General features: G+C 40.6%; 1 protein-coding gene across 1 annotated transcript in view; it reads left to right on the top strand.

The window, feature by feature from the left end:
• Nucleotides 1-19,032, top strand: part of LOC111076108 (transcriptional regulator ATRX homolog) — a 256,306-nt gene that overhangs the window by 234,101 nt on the left and 3,173 nt on the right. Inside the window, exons 13-15 of the mRNA XM_041595643.1 lie at nt 5,475-5,569; nt 15,921-16,228; nt 16,293-16,414. Coding sequence (XP_041451577.1) covers nt 5,475-5,569; nt 15,921-16,228; nt 16,293-16,414 — 525 coding nt within the window. The remainder of the gene's footprint in view (nt 1-5,474; nt 5,570-15,920; nt 16,229-16,292; nt 16,415-19,032) is intronic.

Here is a 19,032-nt window from a genome sequence, read left to right on the forward strand (position 1 = left end):
TGTAGCATATTTGCACAACAACATGATTGAAAGTTATTGAGATCGGATTGCAAGCGAGAGTGAAATGAAATGTCCTTATACTGGACACAAAGTTTAACATCATCCGCATACATGAGTACTCGAGAGTTTCTTAATACTGAAGGCAGATCATTAATAAAGAGTGTGAATAGTAGGGGGCCTAGATGGCAGCCCTGTGGTACTCCAGAAGTAACCTTAACAGGTGAAGAGAAGGAGTTTTTGAAGAGGACTCTTTGAGACCTAAAACGAAGGTAGCTAGAAATCCATCTCAAAAGATTAGGCGGAAACCCTAAAAGGTTAAGTTTTTGTGCTAAAAGGGAATGGTTTACAGAATCGAATGCTTTACTAAAATCAGTGTAAATGACATCCGTCTGCAAGTTACCTTGAAAGCCTTTAATGATAAAAGAGGTAAACTCTAATAAATTTGTGGTTGTTGATCGTCGCCTTATAAATCCGTGCTGGGACGGAGATAAAATTGATTTGCAGAGATGTTGCAAGTGCGGAGTTAAAATTTTTTCAAACATTTTAGGAATAGCGGATAACTTAGATACACCTCTATAATTATTTGCATCAGACTTGCTACCTTTCTTATGGAGCGGAATAATAAAAGATTCCTTCCAGATGGGGGGAAGCATGAAGAGTTAATGGATAGGGTGAATAGTTTAAGCAAGGGTCCACACAGAGCGGCGGCACAGTACCTAAGTACACAGCCGGGAACTCCGTCGGGACCTGGTGAAAACACCGGCTTAACTAGTCGAAGATCATGAAGCAGTGAGCTTTCATTTAACAAAGGGCTGAAGATGCCATTCGACCTTGGTAAACTGTATGGATACGGCTGACCAGAGTAGGTTTCATGAGAATAGGTTGTTTGGAAAAATTTGGCAAAAAAGATCGGCAATTGCCTGATCATTGTTTGCTGACATATTGAAAAAAGATAACGAGGATGGATGTGCGGACGTTCTACGCTTACTATTTACGAAGCTGTAAAACTGTTTAGGGTCCTGTGAAAATCATCGTATCCTGCATCGAGATAGGTAGTTTTTATAGCATTGAGCATTAAGAACGGAGAAATTTGACCGAGCTATTACATAGTGAGAAAGAGAAGAGGGAGAACCAACTTCTCGAAATTTTTTATAAAGTCTTGATTTTAAACTTTTTAGACTGGTCCCCCCGAAGTGGGACACAAGATTCAAAAAATGTGTCAAGTACATTGTAAAAAATGTTTGTGCCTTTCATAACGTCAGTGCACAAGTACAGAGCGGACCAATCAAAATCCCTAATAAGGTTATTAAGCTTCGTAATCTCGGCTTTACGAAAGCAGCGGACACGTTCAGATAGCCTATCCATTCGATCCAATACAGTAGGGCCAATATCGACTGACACTTCGAATGTAGGATGGTAGGAGTCTTCAGGTATACTGAGCGGAAGGGCTCGGGTTAACAACGCTATGGTCGGATCCGAGACAAAGCACAGATCAAGCAATCGACCCAAGGAATTTTTCACATGGTTGACTTGAGACAGGGATAGGTCTAGCAAGCCGTCGATAAAGTCATGTCGTGACATGGGCACAAGGTTATTAGACTCGTTTACCAAAGACCAAACAGTACCTGCCAAATTGAAATCACCAAGAACTATCATATGATCTTTATCTGATAGCGAGGAAGAAACAGTTTTTAAAGCGGACAGGTGATGCTCGTATATTAAGATATCCGAGGAAGGTGGAATATACGAGCAAGTAATGAAAATGGAAAAGCCTGGGAGAATCAGTTTTACGCACAGGAATTCCAGGTCTTGTTGAACCTGGACCATGAAATGTTCCGACGTGAAGTTTGAGTCCACTGCAATAAGGACGCCACCTCCACGTCGAGACGAACGGTCATTTCTAAAAATTGTGTACCGACCTGCCAAAACTTCGGAACTAAGGATGTCCGGCTTTAACCAGGTCTCGGGGAACACAATAACGTGGGACGAGAATGCTAGACTCTCAGAGGAAAGAGTGCTGAGCTTACTACGTAAGCCTCTAGCATTCTGGTAGGTAACTACAAGAGAGGAAGTTAGTTTTTTGGATGGTTGGAAGTAGAGGTGGAAGATGAGGATGGAGATGGAGCACTGGTCTGAATGCTAGGAAGAGTAATGGGGGACCTATTCTTTTTCTTAGCCTTAAACTCTTTAACCACCAAATGCTCCGGCCAAAACTTGGCGGAACAAATGGTTTCAAATTGAGTTGACGAGACGCTTATCTTGAAGGAATATATCTCCCTGGCGTAAGAAAAGTTAAATTTTTCCACCTTTAAGACGACGGCTTTTATTTTGCTTTGTATAAAAGCGGTCACATCATTGGATGTGAGGTCAGGGGCTAGCCGCGAGACAAAAACTTGTCGCTTTGGTGGGACTCCCACCAGTGGTTTTGGCACCACAGGCCTAGTACCTGTGATGGCAGTATCCGGTGGTCCTGGACATCTATTAGCTGGTAGGAGCGAAACTGAGGGAATAGTTAAGGGGTTGGGTGCGGACTCGATGGACACGGACTCTACAGACATTTCCAACTGCATACTCTCCGAAGTGACGCATTCGGCTCCCGAATCTGCATCACCAGCAGCGATCGTTGCCCTTGGAGTAGCAAACGTAATCAACTTCTGCACTAAGGGAGTGGTCGGAGTAAGTTTTTCAGATGCCGGTGGACATGAGGCAGTCGGCACTTGCAAGTCCCGAGGAGTCGACTTCTTGCGCCTCGGAGACTCAGCCAGCAGCTGTAAGCTGCTGAACTGAGTGGTAATGGCCAAGAGCCGATCATATTGCTGTTTAAAGCCTACGATCAGCTCTTTGAAGCCACTCCGCGTCTGCCTCATGAACGAACGCATGTCGTTTTCCACAGCACGGCATTCCTCACAACTATAATGTAGGCCGTTGTTTTGGGAAATGGCATCTCCTACACGGCCCGAGATCCCTACACAGCAGGGGATATTGGGCTGGTCATGGGTGATCTGCTTCTTGCAGGTTTTTTTGGCACAGACGACAGAAAATTCCATATTTATGTCTTTTATTTTTTTTACTTCGGGAAAAAAAGTTCAAAACAAATATCAATCAGACCACTGTGCAGAGCAAATGCTTAGAGCAATGCTTAAAGCGAAATCGGTAAAAGATGAGAGAGGAGAGTGGTTGCAGCAACAGCTTATAGGTGAGAGCGTTACTGCACAAAAAGTTACAAGAGCGAGAGCGAAAATATATTTTAAAATATTTTACCTTCGAATGATAAAAGCAGCCTGGAACTCACTCCGACTGGTTACAACAAATTTGCTTGGTAACAGCAAGAGTGATGATTACGTTAATATCGTTCAAGACCTAATTGAGAATTATGAAAAAATTTGAGCCACTCCCACTTAGACTTTTTTCCGACAAAACTAGGGGACGTTAGTGATGAACACGGAGAGAGATTTCACCAACAATTGAAAGCTATGGAGCGACGGTATCAATGTGTTTGCAATGAGAATGTTGGGCGACTATGTGTGAACTCTGATTAGGGAATCTGATTCGAATTATAAACTTGTAGCAACAAGACCCGCAACCTTCCAAACAGTATTTTTTGTCTAGTTTTTTTTTTCATTTTTTTAGGTATGGTTAGCGAATTATAGCACCACCGTCTCTCCATAGATTTTAATGAACAATACCTTAAACGACGGCTAATTAATGCGGCTATCTAAAACAAAAAATGTATGCAAAGAAATATTTTTTTTCGACTTTTTCTGAGTTTTTAAAGTCAAACTTTCGGGGAAAAATACCGCAAAAAAAATGATGAAATTTGTATTTGGAAGCTTAATATCTTTCAGGCGTTAAGCTGCAGGTACAAAGTGGCTGGGTCGGATTTAAAGCTGCATTTGTCAGCTTTTTATACCCGTACTCAAAAAAAGAGTTAAGGGGTATATTGTATTTGTGGTAAAAGTGGATGTGTGTAACGCAGAGAAGGTAACGTTTCCGACCCCATATAAAGTATATATCTTCTTGATCAGCATCAATAGCCGAGTCGATATAGCCATGTCCGTCTGTCCGTCTTGATGAGCGCCTAGATCTCAGAGACTATAAAAGCTAGAGAAACCAAATTTGGTTTCCAGACTTATGTGATATCACACTGCTACAAGGTATTGAGAATCCCCCCCGCGCGGCAGTGCGAGCGTGCTTCGCCCCCCCCCCTTCCGCGACACCCCCCCCCCCCCCCCCGCCCCCGCCGCCGGCCCGCCCCCCCCCCCCCCACCCCGACAAAAGAAAGGACAGAAAAATGTCTGGCACAGTTTTTAAGAATCCCCCCGCGCGCCCCCCCCAGAAAAAAAAATTTTACATGTTTTATAAAACTAAAAACATGTAAATTATAGATGACCATTCCTATCCCCCCCCCCCCCCGGGGAGCCGAATGAATTCGTATAATATGATCCGATCATAATTGATTCGCCAGTCTGGTAGATATGGTTTTTCTTTTTATTTTTTTTTTTTTTTTTTTTTTTACGGGGGGGGGGGGCCCTGGATCACGCGCCCCCCGCCGCCCGCGCGGTCGACTCGGTATGTGATTATATATACTGGGGCAGGAAATTTTCCTTCTCTGCGTTACACACATCCACTTTTACCACAAATCTAATATACCCCTTAACTCTTTTTGAGTACGGGTATAAAAAGTTTTTGTAATAGCTAACCCTGAACTTTGAGTGGGTATTCTTCCAACACCATCTCCGTCCCCTTCACCTTCTGTCTCAAAAAACTAAATTCTCCTTTTCCTCTGAAGACAAGCTATCAGAATGTACGTGGCGTGTACAGCAAGCTCAACAAGTTTTATGCCAATAGTGGATATCGGGTCAAGCAGCTCGACGAGAGTTCGACTGTGGTTGCAGTTGCTCGTATCGGAAAGGAATGCGCACAGCGAACTTAAATTTTTTTTCGTCATCTCTAATAAGGGCCTTTTCTAGGCATTCAATAGGTTACTGTACAAATTATTTGCTCATTGTTGCACGTGTTCCTTCTCCAAAATTTTTTCAAAAACTATGTTCGTGTGAGCACTAGAGTGCACTACCGAACACATTTGCACTAACACACAAGATAGAGCAAGTTCTATTACGTCGAAAAATTCGACGAACCAAAAACAAAGTTACGAACAAGTTTAGTCGAATTTTCGGCGAGCACAACATGTTTGCATGTGGTCGGGTATGTTTAGAGATGAATAATACTTTACAAAATACTTGAACAAATTTTGTTGAGATAAATTCAAAACTGAGACACTAGTTCGCATAGAAATAGACGAACACATTCTTGTCATCCTGATCAAGAATGTTCACACATATTTAAATACTTTTTGAAGTCGAAGATGATTTGTTTTGTCGGTTACAAACTTCTGACAAATTTTGACGCTTTTTAACCCATAAAAAAATATTAACTTTGTAAAGATTTTCTAATATATATATTTTTCGTTCCAGTTTAATTTTTTCCGCTTTTGTGGCAGTACTCAATGTGGTCGAATACTTTTTCAAACGGATTACGGATTCTGATCCCGAACTATTTTACCTCGCCCGTAAGCTCAGAAAATACTAAATAACATATATTACAAATAATAACAATTAAACTAGTCAACAAAATCTGACATTAACTTGGAGCTACAAAATATATATAACATCGATTTTTGTATGGTAAATCATAATATCCAGCTCCTCGGAATCGAAAAATTACGGTCGAACTTCATATAACAAAAAAGGGGCAGGAATTTTTCGCTTGAGTATTCAGCAACAAGGGCGGAATCCACAGATTTATATCGATAGTTGCCTATCGTGTCCGTGTGTGGACTGAGACACTAACCATACAGTATATAGATGGCTCCCAGGCGCTTCGGCTCTGTGAGGCTGAGACATTCGGGTCGGGAGCCAGGCCATTCGGGTCGGGAGCTGGGCCGTTCGGCATGTATGACTCATGTCGGGAAGCGAAAGCAAGCTGAGCATTGCAAATGTATGTGTGTAAACAGACACAAAATTTTGTATCAATTCTGATTTTCCGAAACCGTTTTGAGTTTGTTTTGAGTTTCGTTTCCAGGTTACGTAAATGTGTGTGTGCCATGTATTCACACATACTGTGCTTGTGTGTGGGCTGTACAATTTTTGACCACTTGAATTGGTTTTTCGTTTTGTTTTGAGGGCTGATGTGATGTAGCGACCTGTGCTGACCTGCCGCAATATAACTGAGAAATGGTCAGAGTGGGTGGGGTTGGGAAATAAATACAATATATAAAAATAAAGGATGTTATTTCTGCTCATATCTCCTAAACTAAAATTATCTTGAAAATTAGATTCGCTAAAGCTTTGGAAAATGTTCTACTAGATCTGTACATTTATTTTATTCAAAGCGTTCATAAAATATTTTTTAATTTTGCAACCTCTTTTTGGCTGAGTCTCCACTGAAATAAACACAATGCAAACAAATAACAACTTTAAAACCAAACTCGACCTATTCAGGGCCTGATCAACCCTCAACCGGGCCCTGGGCAACCATCAATCTGGGGCCCTCCTTTATTTTGTATTTTTCTCAGTGGCTATTATATTTTTTATTCATTATTTGGAGTTTTGTTTTTTCAACAACATTTTTCTGTTATCCCTAGGGGGGCCCTAGGCAACTGCTAATCCGGCCCTGGACCTATTCCCGTCGTCAGACTTCATATTTTGTTGGCGTATTCTGTCGCTCGACTCGACGCGGGTCTGAAGCCAAAAGCAGAGGCAAAGGCTAACCTTAAAGAGAATGGAAGAAATAATGAACGCTTTGAATAAAATAAATGTACACATCTAGTAGAACATTTTCCAGAGCTTTGGCGAATCTAATTCAAGATAATTTTAGTTTAGGAGATATGAGCAGAGATAACATCCTTTATTTTTATATATTGTATTTATTTCCCACCCCCACCCACTCTGACCATTCCTCAGTTATATTGCGGCAGGTCAGCACAGGTCGCTACATCACATCAGCCCTCAAAACAAAACGAAAAACCAATTCAGGCGGCCAAAAATTGTAGAGCCCACACACAAGCACAGTATGTGTGAATACATGGCACACACACATTTACGTAAACTGAAATCTCGAACAAAGTCGGTTTCGGCAGCTAAAAATTATTCCATGCATACAATCATATATTTTGGAGTGTTACACGTACACAGCACATGCATGCTTGCTGCCAGTCGGCTCGTGTGGCGTCATGAGCCGAACGCGGCCATTCCCAGATCCGAAGATCTGGGAACATACGCTGCAAACTCAGCTGCGCCCCTTCGTTGTAGGAACTGGCACATCTATATACTGTATGGTTAGTGACCTGGATTAGGGATGGGTATCGATATTGTATCGATACTTAAATGCGATATTTTAGTTCAAAACGATATGATATTCAAAGTGATATTTGCCGAAATCATCGATATTTCTTACAATATATTGAACAATCTTTGTCGGCGCGGAGAAAAAAGTTTTGAGTTTAACGTCTTAATTCGACTGCATATAGATGAAATCAGAGAAAAATGGATCTCATCTCAGATTTTAGTTATTTTTTCTTCATCTTATATTTAGGTAGTGCCCACTTGCACTAACCATACAGAATATATGTAGATGTGCCAGTTCATACGAATGTGGCTCAGCTGAATGTTTTGTTCCTGTATACACTTATGGACAAAATAATATGTGTGCTTTACTTTTCTTTTTTAAATTTGTATTTCAAATTAAAATCTTCTCTAATGTCAACCAATCAAAGTTTTTTCAAAACTAATATTAATTTTTCTTAAACAAAAAGTAAAAACAGTTTAATTTACAACAAAATTAAATATTTCCTTAAATCCGCCAATTTTGGCTGGACCCAATATTAGGTGTCTGAAGAATAATGTTTAAATTGAATCGATATTTTACTATTTGACAAAAAGACTTTCCGACCTCTTTTTTGAATTCACCCCAGTGATTCTAGATGGAATTAAGGTCCGGGGATTGACTTTGCCAGCCAAGAACATCCACACTTTGCTCTCGGAACCAATTCCGTACTAGTCGACAGGCGTGCTTCAAGTCATTATCCTTCTGGAACTTCCATAAAAGTGGCATATTATCCTTGGCATATGGTAGCATCACCGTCTCCAATAGATCTTTGTATACGAATCTGTCCATTATTCCGTCAATACGATGAATCGGACCAACACCATACAATAAAAAGCAGCCCCATACCTTTAGGCTACCACCTCCATGTTTCATAATTTTATATATGTACCTGGAATCAAATTCTTTGCCTTTCGGACGACGAACATTCCTTTTGGCATCATTTCCAAATAAATTTATCTTGGTTTCGTCACTCCAGATGATATTACGCCATTTTTGTACACCCTCCGGTCCGCACCAGGTTCTACGATCTAGTGAAAATTTTGTCCTCATCTGTAAATTTTGCCTACCGAAGCAAAGGAACCCTGCGAGCAATCCTACCTGGTAGGTTTGCTATCGCCGAACGGTCCGTGATGACACAATATTCCCAACTTCGTTGGCAATCGTCCTGGAAGACTTGACCAACTAAACCATTAAACAACTGAACCGAGTTTCACCTATTTTTTCCGGTTTTAAGGCATTGGTTACGAACTTTTGAGATAGTTTCATTAACCTGGCAATGGATTTATAAGTTTATCCTTCATCTCGGAGTCGTCGAATGAGCCTTCTCTCCTCCGCACTGCATTGACGCCCTCGGCCCATCTATTACAATTTTAATGACTGTTTAGTCCCAAATTAGTTATATATTCCTAATACCTTACCTTCTGAAACCAAATAGTTATCTTGATAACCTACATTTTAATGTTTTGCTTCATATACCTATTTTATTGACTAGCCGAATTTTCCGTCTAATAGCCATATGACATTAGACTTAGACAATTTTGCTGCGTAGAGAGGGATAGCATGAGAGACAGAATGGAACATTATTGTTCGTAGCCGTCTCTAGACGAGTCTAATGGCTTTCAGTCGAATAACTAAGGCACTACTTGATACAAAATGATGTTTTCCAGCTAAACATAGCCACCAAGCCAGTAAAATTGTATCCGCAGAGTAAAATTTTCGAGCTCAACTGGACAGCCAGCTTGACGCGTATAGTTCTCTCGCTCTGACTCCAGACATTTCCCATAAGTCCAGCTAGTAAGTTAGCAAAGTCTAATGTCATATGGCTATTAGCCAATCCACAAATTTTCCCCGAAAGCTAATTAAATCCGGGAATTCCCCCAATTCCCACCGAAACAGTGTGACGATATTAAAAAAGGATAGTTTCCTTAAGCCTAGTACTCAGATCGAAAAAAACACCTCGCGAACAGAATCAGGGTTGATATTCGTATGAAACCGATAAGAACTTTTTTACGGCAAAAACTGTTTTCTAGGCTCTGTACGGAGTCAGTGCTCAGATCAAAAAACAAAAAGGTCGGTATATACTGGAAAAGTATCCGAAGTATATGCTTGTTTTTTTGGTATGTTTCGACCCACCTCGAAAAAGATATCAATTTGATATAATTTGCCAGCAAACACGAAGCAAACATAGCAATAAGAGAACAAAAAACCAAATGAAATATTTTAATAATGAAGAAAAATAGAATCTAGCTAATGCAGTATTATATGAATGACAATTATATGGATATTATAATTTATTATTTTTATTAATTTTCATAAATATAAAAAATATATTTTTTTTCAAAACATTTTTTCTTCACGGTGTCCGGCACGGGAGGCGTCACCATCTGCTGCTGCTGATAGTCAGACACATTATCTTGCCAATAAAATATTGGGGAGCCCAGGATATGGCTGGGGAAGAGCGGCCCCAGCCGAAGAAGTGCATTTTATTAACTTTTAACAAAACCAAGCAGCGGTCTGAGCAGTGTAACCGTTCGGAATGCAGTGCACACCTCTGGTCACACACAGGCCGCTCGAAGAATATATGACATTTGTTTGCTGGCAAACAGTTTTTGGATCTGAGTACTAGGCTTATAAAATGTTATGTCTATATCGATTTAAACCGATATCTAAAAAAAAACATCTTTACACCTATTATATTGTCCATAATTTCATATACTGTTTGGTTTATGACACTATTATACTTTTATACACATACTAAAAAAAAAAACTAATATAACAACAAAAATATATAGCTAATTAATACCGATTTTATCGATATTCAAGGCGATATGACGATATTAATTACGATATGATATCTTCGATATGATATTCTATGTGATATCTTGTTTTATATCAATATCGATATTTGCTTGACGATACCACTAACCATACAGTATACTGTATGGTTAGTGACGATACCCAACCCTACTCCAGGGCCCTTTCCTTTCCTAAGCGTGTGTGTCACTACCACATACTTCTGAGGGTTCACACTGATATTTCACCTACATGCCCAGCTCTCAAACCTTTTAAGGTACCGCTGGAGGTCGTCAACGCAGTTGGCACTTGACAGGTCTAACGTGTCGTCGGCCAATGTGGCAAGTTTCACATCGATTGGCTGGGACGTATTGTCAACGCTATTCTTAGGCATATCGTGAGTGAAAATGCTGTACAGCGTTGGCGCTAGTACGTCCGCCCTTACTGGCGCTTAACAGTAAAAAGAGTAAAAAAATTCACTAAAATTGATTCCAGAGCGCCTTGAAACGAAAAGTACGACTTTTTGCTGAAAAGTAAAACGCAATGTGAATGTGAAAACCGGAGCCGGCCTGAATAACTACCTGTCTAATTGTAGACTTAACTTTAAGCGTGATCCGAAGCAATTTTTTAGGTAAACTCAAAATGTAACTTCCCAATTTCCGTCATCTTTTTCCTTGAATGGCAGCAAGGCTGATAGAGACTGTGAAATTTTTAATCTCTTCACTTAATTTTTTCAACTCTGCTACTCAATTCCTTCTAATAACCATCCCTCTATTTTGGCTTCATTTGACATATTTTGTCCCTATCAATCATATCCTTTCCCCATGAATAGTTCTAACTGTATATATCCGCCCTTCATTGACTTTAATGGCCTCTTAATTAATTTAAAATCATGTCAATTTTCTTTTTCTACTGGCCCCGATATGGTTCCCAGTGCTGTTCTTAAACTTTGTGCAGATTCTCTCTGTGTGTCCCTCCTAAAACTGTTTAACCTACATATCTCTCGAGCTGGGCGATTTTCCTACCGTCTGGAATGAGTCATATATTATTCCCATTCATAAAAAGGGTTTCATGTTTCTAATTACCGTGGGATTTCCCATTTATCTGCAATTCCCAAACTCTTCGAAATGAAAAATGATAACTTCCCAGCTCCAACACTTTGGTTCTTCCTTATTCTCTGATTTGCAGCACGGTTTTGTGAAACGTCGATCTATTTCTTCTAACCTCCTTTTCCTGGGTGTACGACCATCGAGCCGGCAGACACCCCAAGTGAAGGCCCGGAAACCTCGATGGGGCACATCCTCACAAAACGGAATATTACCTGGGCAGTAAACAGCTTTAAATCCTACAAATCGCCTGGCCCGGACCAAGTCATTCCGGCTCAGTTGCAAAAAGCCGGGGAGATGGCCATCAACTGGCTGCAAAGTATCTTCAGGAAGATACTGACAGTGGGAAAAATCCCCCGAGCTTGGCTAAAGGCTAAAATAGTCTTTATCGCCAAAGCAGGGAAACCCTCACACACAACCCCAAAAGACTTCAGACCAATAAGTCTATCGTCCTTTCTTCTCAAAACCTTTGAGAGACTAGTCGGGCTGCAGCTGAGGACAACTATAAATCCTCAGTGGCTGTCAGGCGCTCAACATGCCTACCGAAAAGGAAAATCCACGGAAACGGCACTCCATGAAGTAATCTCGGCGGTAGAGAAATCCCTACAAGTCAACGAATACTCCTTAATCGCTTTCCTAGACATTAAGGGAGCTTTTAACAACGTCATACCGGGAGCCATCACAGAGGCCCTGACTGACCTGGGAGTGGATCGTCACTTGATGATGCTCATAGATCAATTGCTCACATGCAGGACAGTGACATCATCAATGGGATCGTCCACTCAGTCTAGGTATGTCAACAGAGGCACCCCGCAAGGTGGTGTCCTGTCTCCCCTTCTATGGAACATAGCAGTCAATAAGATACTGTGTGACCTGGAAGGGGGGGGGCTGCAAGGTGGTAGCATACGCGGACGACGTTGCCATTATTTTCTCGGGAAAGTTCCCTCAAACACTCTGCGATCTAATGACCGCAAAGCTCGCGCGACTCTCAGAATGGACAGAGCCGCGTGGACTGGGAATCAATCCCTCTAAAACGGAACTTGTATTGTTTACAACCAAATACAAAATCCCGTCCCTCAACCCCCCAATACTAAACGGATGTAGGCTCTCCTTCAGCGACAGTGCCAGTTACTTAGGGTTGGTAATTGATCAAAAACTTAGCTGGAACCTGAGCATCAAAGACAGAGTGAAGAAGGCTACGATAGCCCTCTACACTTGCAAGAAAGCCATTGGGCTCAAATGGGGCATGAACCCAAGAATAGTCCAATGTATTTACCTGGCAATAGTCAGACCAATACTACTCTACGGAGTCGCAGTGTGTCCCCTATCGAAGGGGACCATCACTAAACAACTGGGCGAGGTTCAGCGCACTGCAGCCCTATGCATCAGTGGAGCTCTGAGCACAACACCAACGGATGCGCTAAATGCTATCCTATGCCTGCAGAGCCTTGACCTTGCAGGTAAGGAGCAGGCAGAAATGGCAGCAATCCGTCTTAGAGACTCTGACCAATGGGTGTCACATCACACCGGTCATGCGTCCATCCTAAATGGAAACAAAATCGTCCCCACAAAAACGGACTACTGCGTTCCGAGGGAGTATACAGATACCCCCTTCGAAACAATCATCCCTCACAGAAACATCTGGCTTGAGGGACCACCTGGTGCAAAGGGAGCCATTCGAATCTTTACTGATGGCTCAAAGCTGGACAACAAGGTCGGAGGAGGAATCTACTCCGAACAGCTGAACATAAGACAGTCCTTCAGGCTCCCGGATCACTGCAGTGTCTTCCAAGCAGAAGTCATAGCGATCAAGGAGGCTTTGAGCTGTCTTCAGGAAATAGCCCCTGCGGCAACTCATATAAATATTTACAGTGACAGCCAAGCTGCGATCAAATCGCTGAATGCGATAACAACAAGCTCGGCCACCGTGGCAAACTGTCGCAAATCTCTTCATGAGATGGCCTATCAGTTCGTCATCAGCCTAATATGGCGTCCCGTTGGTCACCAGGACATTGAAGGCAACTGTATAGCGGACGAGCTGGCCAGAGCTGGCACAACAATCCCCCTTCTCCATGATAAGGAGGATATTCGTATGCCAATGGCCACCTGCAAGCTCAAAATAAAAGAACATTTTAAGCGACTAATAAATGACAGATGGCAAACAGTGCCACTATGTCGCATAACTCGGCAAACATGGCCTAACATTACTAGGAAGCGCACCGATGAGCTTTGCAAACTCAGTAGGAGTAGGTGCAGCTCAGTCATACGCTCCCTTACGGGACACTGGCTAATAGGCACACATGCAAGTAGGCTGGGCGCCCCATATAACGACTTCTGTCGAAGCTGTAGAGATGATGACGAGGAGGAGACTGGGGAACACCTGTTCTGCTCCTGTCCGGCTCTCAGTAGAAGGAGACTGCAATACTTGGGCGCTCCTTTTCTAATTGACATTTCGGACATGTCTACAATCAGTCCCAGACGGATCGCAGGCTTCATAAGGGCATCCGGATGGGATAATGGATAACATAGGGTCTCACGAGGGAGAAGGGAACGTAATATGCGGTATCACAACGGGCCGAAACCGGCCTAGGTGTGTCGGGTCTCTGACAATCCCGACAGCCGCTTCAACCTAACCTAACCTAACCTCCTTGAATTCTCTACCTTCGTTTATGCGGGTCTCGCTAAGCAGTCTGAAACTGATGTAGTCTATAAAACATAATCTCCTTATCCATAAATTATCTCTCATAGGGTTTTCATCTAAACTTATTTTCTGGATTAATGCCTACCTTTGCAATCGTTCTCAGCGTGTCTGTTTTAATAACTCTCTCTCTAGGCCTGTTTCTGTATCGTCGGGGGTACCTCAAGGTAGCCATCTTGGCCCTCTGTTGTTTAATTTGTTCATCAATAATCTTACCAAAATCTTAACTCATTTTCGAGTACTTATGTATGCGGACGATGTGTAGTTATGTTTCTCCTATAGCGACCCCGTGTCGCCGTTTCCAATCCGATCTTGACGCCCTCAACAACTGGTGCTTAATAATCATTCTTCCCTTAACATTTCTAAGTGTAACTTAATAACATTCCATCACAGCAAGCCTTACCTTTTTGATTACAATATCCATAACTGCTCCTTAAAACGCCTTTAAAAAATTTTCTGACTTGGGAATTATCTTTGTACCTAATCTGTGTTATAACTCACACATATCCGCTATTTCGAATAAAGCCAGAGGAGTCCTTTATCAATAGATGGTCTAAGGAGTTCACCGACCCTTATACCACTAAACTTTTATATGTATCCCTTGTCCGGACTATCCTGGAATACGGTTCCTGCGTTTGGTCTCCGAATTATCAAAAATATCAGGATATGAATGAGTGCGTTCAAAAACAGTTTCGCCTTTTTGCACTTCGTAGCCTTAATTGGGACCTCTCTAGACATCTTCCTTATGAGAGTAGGCTCCGGCTCATCGATATCCGCTCTCTCGAAAGCCGCAGGATTTTCCATAGAGTTTTTTTTCTTTACAAACTTCTCGCTGGTGAGGTTGATTCCACTGCCGTTAGTAGGCTTTAGTAGCATCTCTGTCCCTTCTCGCCCGAATAGGCATTACTTTCCGCTGCATTTTCAGCTCTGTCTTTCTAATTACTCTGACCATGAATCTTTCCGTAGCCTTTGCCGTAACTACAATACCTTCTTCCATCTGTTTTCCTTCGCCAAGGAAAAATCAAGGTAAAATCGATGTTAACGAATAACTTACATTAATTGAATCATAACTTAATAGGCTATTTCCTGACTACAACTTGCTGTGAGCTGAACCATAGCGGCTACTTAAGCCAATAAACTAGTCCTATTGGGTTAGGACAATAGCCATAGTCTGGTTGTTCATGTTCTTGTCATAACCACATTAATTTATAATTCGTTAGTTTAACTGCTCATAGTTGAACCTTAGAAAATAAATACAAATACATGGCTGCCAGAGAAGGATGTTAAAGACACGTGCTCTTCAACGAGGGGAGTATGTTCGGCTAAGCGCCGGCCCATGGCAACACAAAGAGCAGTTGAGCATATGTAACTCTCTAGCCCGCCGGGCGCCCGGGGGCGCCCGCCGGCCGGCGCGCCGCGGGTGGTGCCCCGGGGCCCCGGCACCCCCCGCCACAACCAGTTCTGCCATAGAAAAAAAACCATAATTCTTAAAAAAATTGTAAATCCCCATATCTATCAGAAAAAGTCGGTTTGGACCCTTGAGGAAAAAAAAAGTTCGATTTTGTCGAGTAGTGTAAACGTATTTTCGGTTGGCACAGTGACCTGACTGCCACATCATTACAATTGAACTCTCTCAAACCTCTTGTTTTCGCTTAAACACGGTCCAACTCGGGTCTGCCTGTTGTGAATTCTCGCACCATAATCTTCCCACTCGCCTTACATGGCAAATAAAGCAAATACATAATAAAATCGAGCAAACTGTGTTTTGATGTCAATCTAATTTCTATTTCGATCTAAATATACTCCATTGAAAAAGCTCAATAGCTCCACACATAACTTACACAATATTTTATAAGACTGAAACTAGTGCAAAAAATAATAGTTTTACCCTTTTATTCAAATAGTATACAAATTCTGACAAACTTTTTGTATTACAGATATACCATCAAGCCAAAAACCCTCAGGAAAATGGATCAGTGGGCAAGACTATTACAGACTGGATGGTAAAACACCTAAAAACATACGACATGAAATGATTAAACGATTTAACAGTGAAGTCAACAGACGTGCACGGGTTTTTTTAATATCTGCCAGGGCTGGAGGCCAAGGAATTAATCTAATTGGAGCGAATAGAGTGATAATTTTAGACACTTCTTGGAATCCATCCAATGATCAACAAAATATATTTCGAATATTTCGTCTGGGGCAAAAAAAAAATTGCTATATATACCGTCTAATTGCCATGGTATTGTAAAATAAGCCATGAACCTATATACAAATTTTCATTTTGACTTTTTTAATAACTACAGGGCACTATGGAGGAAAAAGTTTACTCTCGGTCTGTTACAAAACAAGCTATGAGTTTTCGAGTAGTAGATGAACAACAAATAGATAGGCATTATAACATGGAAGAATTATCAGAACTTTATACGTAAGTAATAAAATATTTATGAAGCTAAACTACATTTTTTTTTTGCATTTACAATGAGAAACAACGTCTGCTATTTAAGTTTCTGGCTATTTAAGTTTCAGGCCTTCGTATTATTTAGCCTGATTAGGAAACAATGGTCATTTGCACTAAAAAGTTTTGTATTTTCTGGGATAAAACTTAATACAACTTTATCTTGTACGACCACGCATAATATCAATTACACTAGTCAACACGAAAATTAGGCTGTGGCCCAAAATTACTTTTTGTTATAAATTTCGGGGTTTAAAATTTTTTAACGAATTATGGTTTTTTTTTATGGTGTAGTTTTTTTAAAGAATTTTTTCAAATCTGGTATTTTTTTAATATTTTTTTTCAGATGTACTGCTTCTATTTTTCACATAACTTAAGTGTCTTATATTTGGTTGAATAGAACAGTTCTGAAAAGCTGACAAATGCAGCCATAAATCCGACCCAGACTCTTTGTATCTGCAGCTTAACGCCTGGAAGATATTAAGCTTTCAAATTCAAATTTCATAATTTTTTGCGGTTTTTTTTTCGAAATTTTGACTTTAGAAACTCGGTGAAAGTCGAAAAAAAATAATTCTTGGCCAAGTTGTAGATAGACGCATTATTAAAATTGTTCATTGTTCTTTAGAATCTATGGATAACCGGTAAACTTGCAGCCGTTTGACCAAAACGACTCAAAACAAATTTTACCTGGAAAATACCGTCCGGTACGTTGCTTGTCCAATGCCAAAGGAACACGTTCAGGTATTAAAAATTCATCCCCTTTTCGTCTGCTTTGTTTTCAATTGGTAGTTGGGCCCGCAACCTTCCAAAAGGTATTTATTTGTTAATTTTTTAGGTTTGGTTAACGAACTTTAGCTCCAAAGTTTCTCCCTAGATTTTAATGAGCAATACCTTAAACGACGCCTAATTATTGCACATATACACAAAAATATATACTTTTTTCGACTTTTCCTGAGTTTTTAAAGTCAAAATTTCGTAAAACATACCGCACAAAAATGATAATTTTTGCATTCAATGCTTTATATTTCCCAGACGGTAAGCTTAAATCACAAAGTGTTTGGGCTTAACTTCTAGCTGTTTTAATTATCTTTTTGAAATAGAAAAGTTCTTCACAACCAGACGGAAGATACTAGAGTTTTGTGAAAAAAGAAGCGCAACCTCTGAAAAAAGCTTAAAAAAATATCATCAAACCATTTCTAAGCCACAAACCTTTAAGAAAAAGTTGGTTTTTTTCTTTGAGTAAAACTTCTATCGACTAGTGATATTACAGAATTGAGGTTATGGTAACATATTTAATGTCACAACACACACTGACAGTTATTTCAAAGCGTAGACCTACTTAACATACGACAAAAATTTCATAAAATTTCATACTAGTCACTACTTGTTAAAAAAAAATTAAAATTAACGGAAAAAACGAGAAGGAACGTGTGAGTTGCATCTGGGGACGCGACTCTACTTATACCCGTACTCAGTCAGTAGAAATTTTTAGAATTTTAGAATTACAAAAAAAAAAATTTACATTTTACATTTTTTTGATACATTTGTTATCTACATCTACATATATTATGTATATTCTACATCTAACATGAAGATTGTACATGTACCATTTAGATTCTACATATCCTCCGCTAGGGGTTGCTCGCGCACTGAACGCGCCAGAGTGCGCGAGCGAGAAGGAAAATGAGTTGCTTGTTCGTCGGCAGGAGGGGGCAGGGGAAGCGACTGAAAATTAATTTCTTCATTTTGGCTATAATTATGACCCGATCTAATTCAGATTCGGCAATCTGGTAGATATGGTCATTTTCTACGATACTGCGTTTTTAGTTTTATTGTAACTTTAAAATTGTGGATGCCACAGATTTTCGTCCTTTGTGGTGGCGGAAGGGGGCGGGGCGAAATTTTGAAATACACTTGTAGCAGTGTGATATCACATGAGTCTGGAAACCAAATTTGGTTGCCCTAGCTCTTATAGTCTCTGAGATCTAGGCGCTCAACAAGACGGACAGACAGACAGACAGACAGACAGACAAACGGACAGACAGACATGGCTATATCGACTCGGCTTTTGATGCTGATCAAGAATATATATACTTTATGGGGTCGGAAACGTTACATACATCCACTTTTACCACAAATCTAATATACCCCTTAACTCTTTTTTGAGTACGGGTATAAAAATTAAACATCTTATGTCACAAAACACAGTGACAGTTAAATCAAAGTTATACTTGATTAAACGAGAAAGAACGTGTGAGAAATTTGTGAGCTTATGATTTATGTAGAATTTTAAAATATTTTACATTTTTTTGCTACATCTGTCATCTACATCTAACACGTTTATTCTACATCTACAATGTAGATTCTACATCTTCTCTGCGAAAGATTGCGCACTGCATACGGGAGAGTGTGTGCGAGCGAGAAAGAGAATAAGTGCCGTAGTCTCGTTCCGGAGGGGTGGGGGAAGCCACTGAAAATTAATTTCTTCATTCTCGTTATAATTATGATCTGATCTGATTCAGATTCGGCAATCTGGTAGATATGGTCATTGTCTCCGATAATGTGTTTTTCATTTTCTCGTATCTCTA

The sequence above is a fragment of the Drosophila obscura genome, unplaced genomic scaffold, assembly GCF_018151105.1.
Source record: "Drosophila obscura isolate BZ-5 IFL unplaced genomic scaffold, ASM1815110v1 contig_137, whole genome shotgun sequence".
Taxonomy (NCBI): Eukaryota; Metazoa; Arthropoda; class Insecta; order Diptera; family Drosophilidae; genus Drosophila; species Drosophila obscura.